The sequence below is a fragment of the Engraulis encrasicolus genome, chromosome 18 (genome assembly GCF_034702125.1).
Source record: "Engraulis encrasicolus isolate BLACKSEA-1 chromosome 18, IST_EnEncr_1.0, whole genome shotgun sequence".
NCBI lineage: Eukaryota > Metazoa > Chordata > Actinopteri > Clupeiformes > Engraulidae > Engraulis > Engraulis encrasicolus.
This window is the reverse complement of record NC_085874.1, coordinates 41,260,701-41,279,985: the sequence shown is the minus strand read 5'-3', so window position 1 is coordinate 41,279,985 and position 19,285 is coordinate 41,260,701. Positions and strand designations below refer to the sequence as shown.

At 42.0% G+C, this 19,285-nt stretch overlaps 1 protein-coding gene across 4 annotated transcripts in view; it reads right to left on the bottom strand.

The window, feature by feature from the left end:
* LOC134469405 (dynein axonemal heavy chain 8-like) overlaps nt 1–19,285 on the bottom strand; it is an 81,995-nt gene that overhangs the window by 9,208 nt on the left and 53,502 nt on the right. For all 4 annotated transcript variants that reach the window (XM_063223635.1, XM_063223633.1, XM_063223631.1 and 1 more), the window contains 12 exons: nt 8,231–8,402; nt 7,702–7,857; nt 7,055–7,210; nt 6,248–6,430; nt 5,364–5,469; nt 4,459–4,711; nt 3,777–3,967; nt 3,455–3,576; nt 3,116–3,234; nt 1,264–1,466; nt 735–808; nt 223–375 (listed from right to left, as the gene is read on the bottom strand). In XM_063223635.1, the coding sequence (XP_063079705.1) occupies nt 223–375; nt 735–808; nt 1,264–1,466; nt 3,116–3,234; nt 3,455–3,576; nt 3,777–3,967; nt 4,459–4,711; nt 5,364–5,469; nt 6,248–6,430; nt 7,055–7,210; nt 7,702–7,857; nt 8,231–8,402 (1,888 nt within the window). The remainder of the gene's footprint in view (nt 1–222; nt 376–734; nt 809–1,263; nt 1,467–3,115; nt 3,235–3,454; nt 3,577–3,776; nt 3,968–4,458; nt 4,712–5,363; nt 5,470–6,247; nt 6,431–7,054; nt 7,211–7,701; nt 7,858–8,230; nt 8,403–19,285) is intronic.

Sequence of the window (19,285 nt, the reverse complement as noted above, 5' to 3'; positions counted from 1 at the left end):
TATGGTAAAAACCAGGCTGGGTTAGAAGCTGGGCAAAGACAGAATTCAACCATTGTGAAATGGATTGAGAGTCAGTGACAGGCTATGAGTGGCAGTACAGTACATGTTACAGAATATCTATAGAATACCTTTTGATTTGCCATTGTAATACAACGAAATTGAGCATTCCTTGTTGAAACAATAAATAATTAAAATAAAGAAAAGAGTGAGTGAGTATCCTACCTGCAGCAGGGTGATGGAGAATTTCACATGGGGCTCGGTGGTGATCCAGACCCGGAAGGAGTCGTGCGCCGACTCCACAGTGGTCACCGTCTCCAGCAGCTCCTCCATGAACTCCAGACCCAGATGGCAATTCTGCAGCAGCACCCAGCCTCCCTGCACACACAGGCACAGGCACAGGCACACGCACACGCACACACACATTACATTGATTTAGCACACACTTTTATCCAAAGCCACTTACAAACAACGGCATATTCTAATCAAAAGCATACAAACATACTAGCCAAAGTACAAAGGTGCAAAGGCCAATCATGCACCCCCAAACACACACACACACACAAAGCATGTACATTTTTATGTAGTGCACACAACACAGCGTTGTGAATGTCTGTGTGTGTGTGTGTGTGTGTGTGTGTGTGTGTGTGTGTGTGTGTGTGTGTGTGTGTGTGTGTGTGTGTGTGTGTGTGTGTGTGTGTGTGTGTTGTTATGTATCACAATATGTTGATCATCACCTGTGCCATGGACATCTGCATAAGTCTTCTGGCATGCACCTCCTGTCCTTGGCCCATGGATATGGCTCTGCACTCTGTACAGCAAGGAGGAGGAGAGGAGAGGAGAGGACGCACTTACAACAGCACTCATCTGGACTATTAGTCCAGACATCTACCGGTAATATCAAGTCAGCATGTCATGACCAGCTACATAGCCAAAATAAACATCACAGACAGGGGATCGGAACACATCTACATCAACTGATAAAAGTGAATGATCCACGGTGGATCACTGACGTTTTTAGTAGCAGAAGTCAGGTAGGGAAACAGAAACACACAGCTAATACCACAAATGTACTGAATAAAATCAAATTAAAATATATATAAAACTATATAACATTTATTCCATGTAAATGAAACATGTTGTACAGTTAACTAATGTCCAACTACACAAAATAGTGACATTAGCTGTGGTAGTGCCACCCTGACGTGCGCTTCTAAAAACACAGTAGACTTGATTGGCTGTTGATTGGCTGTCTCCACTTCCTACCCAGGCGGAGCTTCTTTGCCAGTGCTTCGATCTGATTGGTGGGGTCGGAGCCCATGGACAGGAAGCAGATGAGGGGGGTGCGCGTGTCGCTCTCCTCCCAGGTGGCCTCCAGGTTCAGGATGACGGGGTCCGCAAAGCGCATGCCCATCGAGTCACCCACATACTTCCTGGCCTGGGACAGGGTGCGGTCCGGACACCACGACCTGCCAAACAACACAACAAAAAGAGGCATCATATATCAAGAGTTTATTTGCAAAATGGTGTATCTACATTTTGTAGAATATTAGGAAATTGATTTTTTTTTAATTGGGCATTCCATTGTGGCATTGCAAAATGCGTTTTATATACCGTAGGTTGAAAAAGTATGTTCTCAAAATATCTGAATGGCAAAAATTCACACATAGGTGATAGGACCTCTGAACAGTCATTTTCAATAATAAAATGCAAAAGTCAAAAATCTTAGATATACCGTTTTGCAAATAAACCCATCATATTTTCTACACAGCCAAAATGAAATCTCAGCATGTTTATTTTTCTATTCATTTTTTGAAAAAACAGTCTAGACCAGGGGTGTCAAACATTCCATCTGGCCCGGATGTAAAAAAAATAAAAAATAAATAAATAAATATAATAAAAAAAATATATATATATTTTTTTTTTTGTTTGTTTTTTTTTTATTTTTTCATTGAAATAACCGAAATGTGCAATTCCGCCCCTCGGGGCAAAATCGAGACCTGCATGACATTAACCCAATGGTCCCTCTGTTATACTGTATATATGTAGTAAAGTGCACATCACACTTCTATTATAAATAGTGAATTTGTACTGTAACAGGCATTTGATAAAGCTCATATATTAAAGACCTCATATATAGAGATAGAATGTTAATACTTCTTATTCGTATTGTATTGGTATTGGTTGTAATTAAATAATAAATATAATTGGATTTGTATTGGTTCCTATTAAGCTGAAACTGGAAACGGGATGTTAGAATGCGTGAAAATGCAGGAAATTACATCTAAGACCCCCACACCCCCTGCCGAAATGAACTGTCCCATATTTAATTCATTGACGGTTGCAATGAAGTCAAGGAAATTTTGCATAGGATTATCAGTATTGCATTGCTTTCTACATATTCAACACACTTAAAACGTGATAGTGCTGAACACTAATCCTCTGCTTTACGGTTTTTTTGTTGTTTTTTTTTTGCGATGATGTTGGTAATGCGGCCCGCTTGAGGTCCACATGGGTTGTATGCGGCCCCCGGACCAAAATGAGTTTGACACCCCTGGTCTAGACTATTAGACTTGTTTTGGTCCATGGAGGAGGTCTTCTTTGTTTTTCATTTCATTTGTTTTGCTTGTTACAAGCACTTGCTAAGATTTCATTTTTTTGCAGTGTTCAAAAGGACCTCCAATCACGTTAAAGTTGAAACTATCATTCTATTTCCTGACCCTCCAGACACTCGTGTGAGCTGTTGAGTGGAAGTTACACAAGTTGAGTGGAAATACGCAAGGGCCTGGCTACATATTTTAGTCAGGCTGCTTATGTTTCTATGCAAAATACCAGTATCATGAGCTGTAACCTACTGGCTATTTTAAAGCTAATTTAAAGACCGCATAGCTATTTTAAAGCTAATTTAAAGACCGCATAAAGGAGTGAGTGTTCGCATCTCAGCATATATACCGGTACTCAGTCTACAGTAATTACATTTGATAAATAAGACAAATCTTACTAATGAAAGCCCAGTGTAAAAAAATGCAGTTATGCAGTGTCATCAATCTATATGTTATATGACAAAAATGTAGGCCTACATACTCTGTGCAGTTAGGTATAAGAGACTTGAGGTCACCTGATGAGCAGAAGCCTGTGGAAGACATCCAGAGAGTCGTCGTAGCCGTCAGGTATCACCCCTTCTTCTGGGGAATCCAGATCAAACCACAACTTCCAGCCCTTCTCATTACGAGACACCTGGAGGACAAAGACAACGCAACCAGAAAGAATAAAGAACATCTAGCGGATCCATTCCATGCCCTCAGTTGAAACATGGCGTGCCACTCAGTTATTTGTTGATGAATATAATGAAAGGTTAGTGATTCCATGACAGTTTTCATTGTGTCAGTGTGTGTGTGTGTGTGTGTGTGTGTGTGTGTGTGTGTGTGTGTGTGTGTGTGTGTGTGTGCGCATCAACCTGGTTCATGATTTCGCTGAACTGAGGCAGCTTGGACAGCTCCACTAGATTGAGCCAAGTCATATCCAGGATCCAACGGAACGGCTTGGCTGGACAAGCCTTCAGATCTAAGGCAGCCCCACCTGACACACACACACACACACACACACACACACACACACACACACACACACACACACACACACACACACACACACACACACACACACACACACACACACACACACACACACACACGCACACACCACAACACCCCCACCCATAAGGACTTTTGTTTCTTGACAAAAAAAAAAGTCATCTTTTTTTGAGTGTCTCACCTTACCTTTGATAAGCGTTTGAAATTCGTTGTGTTGAATTCTGGCTTTCTGCAGGTCTATCTTGAGGGCCAGCAAGATGGTGAAGATGAACTTGTGGTTCTCATAAAGGCCACGCACTGTGTAGCGGAACACCTCGAAGGTCAGGTAGTCAATGATGTTGGAGATTCGCTTCTGGGTCAGAAGAGACTTCTCTGACCTGCAGACCAAGTACAGTGAGTGAGTGAGTGAGTGAGTGAGTGAGTGAGTGAGTGAGTGAGTGAGTGAGTGAGTGAGTGAGTGAGTCTTTGATTGTTGGCCTTTGTACTGTACATGTATGCGCAAGCTCACGAGAAAACATTCTTGTTAAGTAAAGATGGACATCATCGCCCATGTTCACAACACTCACACAATTTGAAATGCACATTTGTATGACTGAGGCAAAATCCCTAAAATACTTTGTAGTAGAAAAAACATGGAAAAATGTGCCACAAATCTAACTGTGTGTATGTGACAAAATGAGTACTTAAGTCAGTGTAGTAGTTCACAGCACAGCCATAGAGAAAATAAATTAATTATATATTACAAATGATAAATGCACCACTTTGGTAGCCTAGAAATCTAGACGCCCCTAGAGGCCGCAAATTGAATTCAGCTGTAGGGGTTGAGCTCGCTAGGCTACCACTTTGAGTCATAGGCCCTGGCATGCACCTGGCCATGGAGAGGTCAAAGATCTTGAGGAACTGTGCGAGAGAGGTCTGGTACATGACGTTGACCATGCTCATCTCGGTGATGAGGAAGTAGAGGATGCTGCCTCGCGAGGCGGCCGGCCGGTACTCCTCCTGGGCCGTGGTGATCTTCACCTCCGTCTCCGCCGCCACGTGCAGCTTCTCGCTCACCTCCGCCGCCGTCTGCTTGGTCACGCTCAGGATGCCAATCATGGACTCGTCGTCCACCAGGGAACCTTATCGCACACGCACACACACACACACGCGCACACACACACGCGCACACACAGATACGCGCACACACACACGCGCACACACAGATGCGCACACACACATAGACAGACAGGAATGTCAGAGGAAGACATGATAAGATCTAGTGCAGATCTACGGTGACACCATGTCACTTGGAAGCATGCACTGCTTTTGGTGTTGTCTAATGTTCACAGATTTGTTTAGTTTTTTTTAAATGTGTGCGATATGTGTGTCCTAAATGTTTTAATTGTCTTGTATGAGTGACGATCACTTGGCTGCAGATCATAGTCTACAATAACGTTGGGTGCAAATAAAAGTAATCTAATCTAAATCTTTACATTTGCTCCATTTATATTGCTGTACTTGTATAATTTGCACAGTGCATTCAGTCTCCAAAAACACTGGAATACTTCTAGATCTGCAACAGCATGCTCCATCCTACTCAATTAAAAAACCTACTGATCAAACACATAGAGAATTGATTTAACGTTTTCTACCCTAGTGCATTTGGTCCCAGAATACTCTCTGAGTATTGAATTTACAACACATTTTTTGTGTTTATATTGTATGTAATAGAGTGTGAGAGCTCAGTTATTGCCAACAGTAGTGCTCACTAGAGCGTGCCTGCCTACCTACCTTTGGTAGTGCTGAGTTTGTACAGCAAGTTATCCTCCAGCTCCTTCATCTTCCTCTTGTTGGCCGTCACATCCTCCATCAGCTTCAGTCTCTCTGCCTCCAGTTCCTACACATCACAGCCACAGCACACATCCTGTCATCATGCTCATTAATACACATTTAAACACACATCGTGCCAGAAACCCATCCCAAAAATATGCATTATTCTCCTCTATTTAAGGGGAAAGGCTTAAGGCTAAACTTGCAGACCATGCAGTTCATAGAGCTCGAAAGTCCCACCCCTTAGTTCCACGTTTCACGGGACCTAAGCTGACCATCTAACAACATGGTAGCGAGTAAATATCTTCTGATCTCAGTCATGATATGCGCTGGGCTACAAATATGCTGTTTAAGAGGCTAGATAAAGATTATTCATGCAGAAGTATCAATGTTTTGTTCCGAGGCCGTCGGCATGAAAAATGTGAAGAAACACAGCTTTCTAAAAAGTTTGGGGGTTCGTACGAAAAATTAAGCAAAAATATCGGAAACAACATATATGGAGCTCGTGGCACAACTCGAAGGGGATCGAAATATCATTTTAATACCGCCATTGGATTACATGCTATGATTTTCGGCTAAAAACGCCATTGAGGTCCCATGAGATTGGGGGAAGTAACGTCACTTTCAAGCTCTATAGATGTCCATGATGCCTGGCTACTGCATTGAGTACTGGGCAAAGGGGTCATTTGTCCCGAGCCAAGGGAGAGAAAGAGCTCAGAATCGGGTCCTCCTAACAGATTTCAGATGAATTTGTCTTGGGCCAAGCGAAAGCGGTCAGTGCGGCCTTGCATACACCGCAACACATACGTATACCAGACAGCAGAGCAGCAGACTGGGCCGCTTACATATTTCTCAGCTAGGATGACGCGACCCAGCAGCTGGTTCTCCAGGCCCTTCATGGTGACGGTGAAGTCTATGATGGAGGTCTTGGCGCTGATCTCGGGGGTGTAGGCCGGGTTGGGCAGCTTGGTGGTGATGTACAGCCTGAAGCCCGGCATCACGTCCGTCTCCTTGTCGCCAACTTTCACCTGGAGACAGGGACGTGTTCAGACAATAGCCATTACAGAAAAAAACATATACAGAGACTATCATGTTCAGGTAAACAAAGCTATATTACCACTGTAGGAAGATGATGGTCTAGTGATTTAGAATTCTAGATGATCTAGTGGAGGGGCATAGCAAGATACAGTATGTACACTAGATGCCACGTTCACCACTTCTTGTATAAGAATTAATGGCTCAAGTCAGATGTTTAGTCAGTATAATGCTGTCCACAATCTGTGACAAGGCAACGCACACATTATCCTGTAAGCGGTAGCAAAACAACATGTATGAAAAACATAGGATACTGTACTAGTACGGCTATGACAGAAGGCTGCACGCAATATCCAGTGCTCTATGTCTATCGGTGAATAGGTGGAGATTTAAATTGACAAGCCGTGGTCGTAGATGCAGAGGAAAATGTCTGTGACAAAATGTCACAATCGCTATGTTTACATGAGACATTCAATTCTGAATACATTTTAATTGTGGTTTGAAAACCTCATGTAAACACTTCATGAAAGATCAAAGTGAACTCAACGAAACTATCTAATTCGGAATTATTAATTCGGAATTAAAAACGTTGTGTGAACGTAGCCAATGTCCAGGACCTTCAAAGTGGAGCCAGACTTGATGAAGTTCTTCTCCAAGACGTTGTCCAGCGCTGGGTCCAGCTCCTCGCGGACATCCTCAATGAGCAGCGGCCGGCCCAGAGACAAGCTGTCCTCCAGATGGGTACGGAAGAACTTGTGGTTCAGGGACGTCACCTGAGGAGCACAGCACAGGTAGGCTATCAGACCAACCATCTCAGAGGAGTAAGATACAAGTATGTGTATGAACTGGAAAGTCGATATGTCAATACACTTCGTAGAGATGCTATCATTCAGGGCTCTAAAATAACTTTTTTCATCTCCAGCCAAAATGGCTAGTAGATGCTGATTTTCCTAATATTAACATACACTCACTAATGGGTCAAAGTGGCTAGTAAGTTGGTCTTTTCTACCAGCCAAACTGAAATTTCACTAGCATTTGGCCGATTGGCTGGTGTTAATTTAGAGCACTGCTATTATCCAAAGTGATTATCAAAGCAGAAACAGAACAAGACATGAACAACTGTTTTGAAGTCCAGTAATAAGAACTTCAAATCAATTACACAGAGCAATGTAGTTGTATCTGATACCAGTCTGAAAGTTTTTAGCAGGCCCTTATAGGAGGCATCCTGCAGCTGCATATTGACGACACCTGGTCGGCAACGTACCTGCAGTTCGTTGGATTTCTCCTTCTGCTTGATCCAAGCTTTGCCCTGTGTCTGTGGGTCGATGAGCAGTGGGAATCTGGCTGCCTTGGTCACGATGATGCCATTCTGGACAGACAAGTCATCTCCCGGCAGCCCCTGCAGATTCCACTCACTGATCTAAAACAAGAGTAGTGAGATATTAACCCCACAACACCGGAAGGAAGCCTCACTGTCTTGGAGGAAGTGTCTGCCATAATGGCATGAACACACTTAAAATGACGAGAGTGACAATGGCAGCAAAAGAAATAGAGTTTGAGACGAGCTGGCAGCACAAGCAAAAAAAAAAAAAGTTGGACTTCCACAAACATTATGGTAATGAGCTATGACGTGATTTGGTGACAACCACAGAAGCCAATCAGAATGTCGGACTCCTTGCTTTCTGTCTGTCTGTCCACTTTTGCCACTGCTGCTCTGAGCCACATGTGAACTGGAGAATGCCGAGCACATCGACGAGGGTAGGGGGTGAGAATGTAAATGTGTGGCTCCTTACCGTAGGTTGGTCCACCAGCATGGAGATGAGGTTGAGGTTGTCGGTGAAGGGGATCTTCCATCGGAGCAGCTCAGCCATCCAGATCTTCTTGAGCAGCAGGTCACGGAAGCTCTGGTTGAAGGGCCCGCAGTAGGACAAGAAGCCTGTGAGCTGCAGAACATCTCCCACCAGCCTACGCGCACACACACACACACGCGCGCACACGCACGCACGCACGCACGCACGCACGCACGCACGCACGCACGCACGCACACACACACACACACACACACACATTGTTCATGGATTGCATTATACACTCGCCTCCAAAAGAGTTGTCACCTATCCATCTGTTTGGAATAACAGCTAATAACCTGACTTTCAATTAATCACTTGGCTTCAGAAGTCACTCATATGAAAGCTGCAACCCTCCCGAATGAAAATGTATGTACAAAAATAAATTTCATGCACCAACGAAAGATTGACCCTTTATTGAACACAGACAGGGCAGATTTTCACAAGACAAAAGTTTTGTCGCCTATCGAACATAATGTGAAAATGAGCAGATAAGTCACTTCAAAACACTTCAAATACGCAGATTGGGTGTCATACTTAATCACTGAATCACTCTCACCTCTCCAGAAAATCAACTTTGGCCTTAGGTGTATGTTTAGGGTCATTGTAATCATGGAAAGCAACACAATGAAAATCAATGGAGTTCAATGAGAGATGGTGGACATATTCGCTATTCGTAGAGCAATACATGTTTAACTTCATGATTTAATCAATGATAAAAGCCCTCAAACACCTGCAGCATGCATGCAGCTCCTCATAACAGCTGTATCTGTACCATGTTTCACTTTATGCACCATTTCTCTTTTTTCATATTCTTCATCTCCAACACCATATAGTTTTGATGCTATCAGTTCTAAAATGGTTGATCTTGGGATCTTGACTTCAGAGTATGAGTCCCATTAGCCTTCATTTTTGTCAGAATTAGGCCTGACATACTCTTGGCTGGCTTTTTTGAGACAGGACAGTGGGAGAGACTTCTTTGGTGTTTAAGGTGAAGAATTTGGAAAAATACATGGTGCCTAAAGTCAAACATGGGAGGGATACAGCTCTTATGTGGAGCTGCATGCATGCTGCTGGTGTGTGAGGGCTTTTATCATTGATTACATCATGAAGTTAAAAATGTATTGCTCTACGAATAGCAAATATGTCACCATCTCTCATTGAACTCCATTGATTTTCATTGTGTTGTCTTCCATGATTACAATGACCCTAAACATACACCTAAGGTCAAAGTTGATTTTCTGGAGAGGTGTGAGTGAATCAGTGATTAAGTATGACACCCAATCTGCGTATTTGAAGTGTTTTGAAGTGACTTATCTGCTCATTTTCACATTATGTTCGATAGGCGACAAAACTTTTGTCTTGTCAAAATCTGCCCTGTCTGTGTTCATTAAAGGGTCAATCTTTCTTTGGTGCATGACATTTATTTTTGTACATTCATTTTTAGGGCTGTCAGTAGATTAAAAAAATTAATCTAATTAATTACAGAATTTGTAATTAATTAATCTAATTAATCGCACTTACTCGTATGTTCTTTTCATGACGCGAAACAATAATAATAATAATAATAATAATAATAATAATAATAATAATAATAATAATAATAATAATAGGCCTAATAATAATAATAATTACAATAGGCCTATAAGTCCTATGATGTACTAATATGTTAAAATAGGCCTGGTAAACAGAGTTAGTGAATAAATAGGCTACATTAGCAAACACAAAAAATGAGTCTACAGTATCTTATCTATCTATCTATCTATCTATCTATCTATCTATCTATCTATCTATCTATCTATCTATCAGAAAAGGTCAGAGTTCAAGGAAATGGGAACACCCCCTGATGAAACAGATGACGTGCATTCATTCACGTTTTGTTTACATTTTGGGGAGCTGGATTAGCCAGGAATGATAACTGCACTGAGCTAGCCAATAACCCTTGCTTGGACTAAACATTGATTCTACACCAAAATATTCTATGGATATAAGACAGGACAAGAAAGACTGACTGATGTAAACTTCTCCAAACTATCTGCACGAAAGGTAAGACATCCTATCTCTGTAGGCTATAGCGATTGGTTGAAGCTAGAAAACGTGTGCCTGAGGTGTCAGTGGAAGTTAGCGATCAAAGTTGTCAACTTGACATCTGTGGCACAGTGGTATTATTTTGTTCTGAACGTGGCATGTATCACTCAAATCGCTGTAATCACAACCCAACTTGAGAAGATCATCTTCCAGCACTAGTTCAGTTCCTTGTGTAATTTCGTTCAATTTTTTGGGGGATTATGAAAACTATATATTTTTGGAAACCGCAGAGTGTAAGGAATCAGAAAAGCAATGTTTTACAATTTTCCTTGGTTGCTATGGCAACTATATATGGCTTTCAAAATGGCCGCCTTCTAATGCCAATTTATTCAATCTGTCATCAAGAGAAATGCATATAAACTCATTTTTTAGTAATCAAATTGTCATATGGGATGAGAGAAAATATTTCCATTTAGTTTTAGATGATCAATGGCCCATATTTAAGGTTTTTAAGCGTTTTATTTTGTTTTAAGGTGAGAAATTGCAGGTGAATAGGGTAATTTTTTGAACTTACAGATATCACTATGAAACTTTACTAGTTGATTATGTACATGGAAAGGAGAAAAAAATGTATTACAAGTTTTCTATAATTTCATGTTTACATATGCTAATGAGGCTATTTATGATATACGCTCATTTGCATACATGCGACGAAGCAATGAAGCGAAGAATCTGGCCAACTGAAAAAGCAAGGTTCACATGCTGTTTTTTTTTTTAATTATTTTTTTGATATGTTGCATACAAATATATTTAGAGAGGGCATTGTGACTTTTGCTATCCAGTAAATCAGGAAATACTGCCTGCCATTGACCGACAAAATGGGCTATTTTCGGGCGATTCTTTGCCTATGTCATATACCTACCAGTAGGCTAAATCAAATCATGAATGAGATATCAACAAATCCCTCTGTGCAAATATTCACACCGTTGATAGGAAAAGGCCTGTTAAGTTGGGTGCAGGTAGGTTGCATAGAAGTGGAGATTATTTGATCAGAGCAGGAGAAAAAACACATTTTGAGAAAACGGCCTTACAAAAGGATTACATCATCAACTTCAAACTTCCACCACCCCACCTCAGGGGGAGCATTTTATTAGGCCTATCTGTGGGAATTCAGTATATTGTGCAGTTTTGTGGTTTTATGATGATTTTCTGTATTTATTTGATATTATATTTCTATTGTAGCCCTAGCCTCTTCCCCTCGTTACATTGGCAAATTTGTATTCCATGTAAAAAAATATAGCCTATCTATCACATACCCTGTTGGCTTGGTGGTACTGTGTGGTAAAAAGTAGTTCTTAAGTTTCAACCAGAGACGTGCGGTCAGGGTAGGCAGGGTAGGCAGTGCCTACCCTGGGATAAATGTCTTAAAAATAAAAACTAACACGTGTTTAAAAAAATATTCTTCAGAGTTCACATAGGCCTACACAACAATAACATTGATTCAGCATAAATTATGAGCTGTTTAAAGTACAGTATACACAGGACAACGATCAAAAACCTAAGTAATCGCACGAAGCAAAGCGCTCAGGCTTGGGCAGGTTGCCGTGGCAACGCGCAGTCCCGGCTGGTAGCAGAGACAGGCTGAAAGCAGAGCTTTCGAATGCCAGCCAGGCAGCCCGGTAAGGCTCGCTTTTCCTCTGCCTACCCTGCCTTCAATGCTGTCAATGTAGAAGTTTGCGCATGCGTATTAAGTTGTCACATAGCTTGTCAATGGGACTAAAAGCAGAGCCTTTACTCTGTGGCGGGAGTATGTGAGCCAATCACAGCGCCCAAAATGAAAAATTGTTACAATTCAGGTAGTAGCCAATTTCTGCCCTACAGGCAGCTATGATAGCAACAACTAGCAAGGCAAGGCTTGTTCAAATCTCTAGCCGTATCGGAAAGAAAACATGGCAGTCTTTGGCTTTTTGTCTTTATTATTTTAAAAAATGCCGAGAAGTAGCAAGAAAGACGGTTCAAGTGACAGACAGCTGAGCCGTTTGCAATCGCTGCATTGTGGAAATATTCAACATCAGATGGGTAGCAGCTTCAAGTAGTTTGCACTGGGACAAAATGTCTTCATCATGTCAACCACCCCGGGCTTTTAATGGAACTAGCTTGCATGAAAAACACAGCCTACTTGTGATTCTGCTTTAAGGTAAGATTCATCTAATTATTATGCTGCGGGTAGCCTTTTAACATGAACATGCTCAAGTTTTTTCGTGGTGCCTTTTGTTGTCACCGTTTGTCAGGGTGTTGACATTGAAGATTGGTTGTGTGGTGGTGGACATGAATAGACCGTGTGTGTGTTATTATGGACGCGAGATTGTTTTTTGAGCGTACGACATGACTCCATTTCCCTAATTTATTATGATGATGACTACGCAATGCGTGAGTTGTGTGGAGCCTGTTAGCAAGTGCAGCTGCGTTCTTTTGAAGTGCGCGGTGTGCGAGTCGAGATCAACGTGGAACAGGACGATTGACTGGGGATGGTTTCTCGGAGTGCTTCCGCACTCACAAATTGACTTAATTTGAAACACCTTGCACAACCGTAGCTGAAGTGTTTGAGAATACTATCACGCACAAGAATGAGTCTCAGAAGTGGTTTCGTTGGTTTACTCGATACTGTCTGAATGCACGGGTCATGTTTGCAAGCAACCCGCCCCCTTGCCTACTTTCCTTCTTGTCTGTGAGTGTTTGATTATCAGCACAAAACGCGGCAGTGAAGCAGGAGCTGTTACCTAGGTTGGTTTATTGCTAAATGTAAATCGTTTCCCCCTCACATGCTATGGTGTGATTCACAGTTGGTGAACTAGACATTTTATCTTCAAAAGTAGGCTACACTGTGCCACCCTCCATCCATGTGAAACACCCTGGCATTTGCAACAGAATAAACAGAAGAGCAACAAAATCAACTGCTAAAGCCAAAAGTTAAAGCTTTTCCCCCAAAATGTTGTAGCTTTCTAAATTATTATTGTAAAATGTTGGCCTACAGGTCCTTAAAGGTGTACAAAGTATGGGTCCTGGAGCTAATTTGGCAATTTGGCAAAACAAATAAGTGTAGCTGGCCTTTTCAAGAAATTGAAATTATGTTTTCACTTATTGTTTCAGATTTTGGTCTACTGACAATGTCCAAATGTCTAAATAGTGTAGCCTATTTACTTATTTAGTTATTAGAGCTGTGGTGGTTAAGCACTGATGGCATCTTATAGCCTACTTTATATTTACAGTATTTAGAGAAACATAGGCCTACTAATTTGATGCACATTAAAGACCATATCAGCATGTTTATGTGAATAGGCCTATTTGCCTATTCAAACCATACCTTGTGGCATAAGGCCCCCCTCTCTCTCTCACACACACACACACACACACACACACACACACACACACACACACACACACACACACACACACACACACACACACACACACACACACACACGTTACATTTCAGATCTGCATGAAAGGGGACTATTTGTTCAAAGTTTTTAGTCTTTTGTAAAAGTTTTTAGCTGATAGTGACTCTCCAGATTTTGTTAAAATGCAGGAAATTGCATCTAAGAAATACATTTTTTTCTGGGGGAGGACCGAACCCACCGTTAATATATATATATATATAAATATATATATATTCTATATTTACTGCCTACCCTACCATACCCTTCACTGCACGTCACTGGTTTCAACGCCTTAACACAGTACCTCTGTTATAACCTTATTGCCACCAAAATGTTACTGACCAAGTCTAAATTGGCGCCCTGCATTGTTAGCAATATTGTTATGATGCAGTTGAGTGTTTTCAGCTAAGAGTGAATTGGTAAGAGTGAATTGGCCTGTCATTAGGCCCATTTGCAGTAAGTGGCTATGTAGCAGGGGGAGCAACCGCTATTCCGACATACCGCTATTCCGACAACCCGCTGTCCCGACATGTCGCTATTCCGACAGCCGTTATTCCGACACTTTTTATCCCCACGCATCATTGCTTCATACTGACATTCACACGGACTATTTTTTATATTGCAGCAGGGAATATGCATGAGTCTTGACACCAACAAGGCGATTGCACTGGAGAGGGCACACAAACTCAACTTTAATTTCACTAGCATTGGGCCAGTTGGCAGGTGTTGAAGAGCCAGCTGCTTGTATGCACGGACGAACGAACGAACTGAAAGAAAAAAAGCAGCCAGCCAACGTGCTGCACGCATCTACATATATAGCCAAGTTATCGACTGAAAACATTGTGTTTTATCAGCAAACCCGAAGAGGATTTCCCCTACTCAAATTGGGTAACGATGTGATGACTATAATGGCTGTGCAGTACGGTAACAACGATTCTGAGATTTGAACTGTATTGCGTTGTTTTCCTGCGCTTTCAAGGGAATTTACACCTTCCCTATAGGCTATGTGGGAGTGTGCGATACATCCACTAGCCGGTGATGGAAAAAAGCGATAAAGCCCTGCATGCACTTTTATTGGGACTTCTCATGAGCATATCGTTCTCTGAAATGTTTAATTTGACCCTCGACTGTAGCCTAGCCTACTTGGAGATCCACCACCATTTTTCAGCAGAGGTAAAAGTGAAAGTGATTCGATGCTGCGATGCTGCGCATGTCATCGCATTGGGTCCCAGGCTTGACTTCGCAACTGGGCATGAAACGGTTTTGCAAGCGCAATGCCCTTTGTGTTTACTTATAAAGTAAAAATAAAAACCTTGAATTGTTTCTCGACATCAGCCAGCGTGAGTCAAGTGATAGGGAAGCAACTTGATTGGGGAGAACGCCGTGGGTGACGAGAGCGCAAGTGTAAGAGGTGAAATTTAAACCACGGGTTCTATTGGACACTTAGTGACACGATTCAGGAAAGACAGACAAAGGGAGTGACGGTTATGGTAGTTTATTTCTCACAATTCATGATTTAAAATACAACATTGAAAATACAAGTAAAATACAAAAGTGTGTCAACCAACAGCGGTATAAAGTGCTGTGTGTGTTTTGCATAAATTAATCACAATCTGGAGTTACCAGAGGACCGTACAAAAGTTAAGTTAGGTTAAGTTAAGTTTCACAAGTCACACCACTACAATCTATAAATAGGGAAAATCACAACAATCCATAGTCATTTCATCTCATCAGTGCCCGAAAGGCAACCACGGCAAACTATAATAACTGACACTCATTAATGCCCGAAAACACGTTGCACACTGGGCCACACAAATTAGGGTAGAATGCCCTAAAGTGGGACGATGCCTAATGTGGGACACCTTACGGTTTAAGGGGTGTAGCTTTGCCCCAAGTTGGTAAATGTTTACAAAACTATAACCAAATAAAAGGCCTATCATCCTGTTATCATAATATCATGATTTAGTAAATGTATAGTAATACTCCAGGGACGGGTTACAATTAAGAAGAAGGACCCTGGATGAAGTCCATCAAATGGCAAATTACATAGGCCTATCATTTGGCCAAATTTGTCTTTAGGGTATAAATCAATTCCAATCAAAACAACATTGTCAATTTTTTTATAAATATGTTGGGTAGGTATATGTTCATCAGAAAATAATGTGTGGTGTATATAAAATAATGTCATATTTTATTTTTAAACCATATTATTAGTGTCCCACTTTAGGATAGGTGCGTCCTAAAGTGGGACACAAGATTTTCCTAATGTGGGACAGTTGTAAAAGTAGTAATTTAATAAGTCAAACAATTACTATGAAGTCAAACACCATGTCCACATAAGAAAATTGATATTTAAATCTATATCAAAGGTGTATTTCAGTCTCTCTGGCCTAATCTACTGGAGCACAGCTATCAACACAGCATTTGGGTCCAAAAACCGGAAGTTCTTTCCCCAAATAGAGCTGCCATGTTGAAGTGACCAATTGTATGCAATGGGTTCAAACAGTCTCATTCATATTTACCAATAAAAGAAAGTAAAAACAATTAATAAAACATGCTCTAAATGTGTAGCTGATATGTCTTAAAGAGTGGAAGATCACATTTTGAATTAATATTTTACACAAACATGTTTTAGAGACCTTTTAATATACACTGTCCCACATTAGGAAACCGATTGTCCCACTTTAGGGATAACCATAGTTTTTGACCAACTTACATTAATATCCAAATTATTCGCATTAGATATACTTAACATCTTTTTAAAGGTTTTATTTGATTAGAGCATAACTAGAGGATTAAAAGGGTGTAATTTGTTTGTATTGAAATGTTGTCATTACATTTTAATAAACCACCAAATTTGAAGTGACAAAAATTGTCCCACATTAGGGCATTCTACCCTACAGTAGGATTCACTACACCATAAAGTAGACCTAACTGTTGTACAGTCCTCCTATGTAGCCTACTCAGCGGAGGTGCCCAAATGCCACCACTACACAGTACCGCTGAGTCACACGCGCATGCAGTCACACACACACACACACACATACACACACACTCACTCTCTCACACACACATGCACACAGTTCAACAGCGGGGGAGAAATAATCAATCCCCCGAAAATGCAACAATCCAAATTCCCGTGCTGCTGCTGGCCTGTCAGCCACTGCTGCCGGACGTGGGCTCTTCAATTACTTATTGCAGCTATAACACGCGCAATACCCAAATGCAACTTACAGTTCCCAAAGCGACCGGCCGCAGTCTTAATCTTGGGTAGGTCTGCAACGCGAGGATTTGTCTGGCTGCTATTGCCATTAATATGTGTCAATAAAGAATTGTTAGGTATTTGAGTCTGTTTATCTTCCACTCAGCAGAGTAGCCTAACACAAGTGCGTTCAGTTGAATGGTGCGTGGAAGTTAGCGCTGGTGAGTGTGTAAGGCGGGCCTGGGATCCTGGCACGGCTACACACGCGCACGCAGCGTAATTGCCAACATCGGAAGAAAACCATGTGTAACACAAGGCTGATTGAGTTCTCTCTCTCTATTGCAAGCGCGTAATAGCCTACATAATAAGTAATATTACAGCAGAAGGGGGTGTCATTTTACAGGTAGGCTAGACCGACTGTTCACGCATCACAAATGAACCGATATGGGCTATGTCCCATGCATGCACGTCAGACTGTGGCAGAAAGTCATCCATTCAATTTACAAAGTTCTGTAGTTATGCGCCCAAGTTGGTGCTTTTTGTATAAGAAAGTCTCAGGATTTAAGTCTCATTATTTAAAAAAACATATTAATTATTTAAATTTAAATTTAAAATATGTCACAGGTGGGAGGTGCGCGTTTGCAAGCGGCACCCCCTCTTATTACCAACTCCCCCGAGGAACGTTGTACACACCAGAAAACACCAAGACACCAAAGTCATTTCATTCAAATATTGATTTTCCATTTGAGAACATAGTCCTGTGTGCATGTGTGTGTGTTTGAATAGAACCAGTCCATTCACGCTCTGTCGTCTGTCCAGTGAGACACCGCGAGTCGGCTGTGCCAGCTGCAGCGATAGAGCGAGAGAGAGCGCGAGAGGGTGAGAGAGAGCTGAAGGCGGCATGCACCGCGGGTAGGGGGCTTGCTTTTAGTGAAGGCTATGGCGGCCAGGCGTGGGCACTTAACTCTTCGTTTGTGAGCGTCCTCATCCACCAACTTCCCAACGATGCGGCCGTGCGTCTCGCTCGCTCTCCGGTGTGTCACCGTCCAGCACTGCACATAAAAAACCCACACCCATCCTATTGGCCCAATCACCTTCCTCCCTTCTCTCGCTGGCAACTGAAATCAATGTAATCAGTGAGTGTCTGAGTTCTGAATTTGTCACCCCGTGACAAATAAATCCACCGCACCTTCCTTCAGCCCTGAAAGGCCGCTGAGAGTTAGGTTCTCTCCGTGGAACCGGCGGTGGATGAACAAGTCATTTCAATGAGATGGATTGAGTGTAGGCTATGGCATGTGCAAAACGGGGAATTAGAGGCGGGACCGACTTCAGATTAATAGGCCTATTGTAGCCTAAATTTATGTCTGGATTGGTAAGACTTGCCTTTTGGAATTTCTCACAGTTTGCTTTTGTTTTGCCTCGGTTTGGACACGACAACGGCTCTTCTCTCTGGAACTTCAAAATAAGGACAAGGGTTGTGTGCTCCATCATGTCGCTGGATGTTTTGGTGGACCTTACATTGTTGCGATATAATTCGATTGAGTAACTTGGAATGTAGGCAACAAAGTTTATCTCTTCAAAGCAGTAACGTGGGAAAGTGTCTCACATCGCTGATTTCAGCACCACACCCGCGTGGATAGCTCATTTAGATTTAAGAGCCTTATATGGACATGGAGGGAAACGTCGGCTGCCCTGATGACAGCGCTACACAGTAGAGTGGCAGCATTCTCAGAATGGTTCAATATAGGCCTATAGGCTACTTAAAAAAAATGTCGGAATAGCGGCATGTAGGAATAGCGGCGGACGGTGGAAAACGTGTCGGTATTCCGACAATAGACATTAACGTCGGAATAGCGGCATGTCGGAATAGCGCCACGTAACCATGTAGCAGGTGGCCCCTTGTCAGTATATCAGGAATATACTACACATCATCACTAAAAATGTATAGGCCTACATCCACTACTTTTCCTCACATACGTGTTATGTTTAAGCATGCATGTACAAGAGAAGTTATCGCATAAACTTGAATTGATGTCTATGCCTGCTATTGTCTAAAGGGTACCTCGTACATAAGTACTACATCAGTATTTTTGAGAAACTCAGCTGAAGAGGATATTATAAGAGTTACCTGCAGGGACAGTCAAATAAAGGTAGATAATTGAGCTGAGTGAGACAAATGCAAGCAGACTCATGCAGTCCAGTCTACCAGACTCAGGCCTTCATTTTCTAAGACAGTTACAGAGACTCTCACTCATTCCTTCATCTCCTCCCGCCTGGATTACTGCAATGCCATTCTGCTTGGTCTACCCAACAAGGCCTTAGACAGACTGC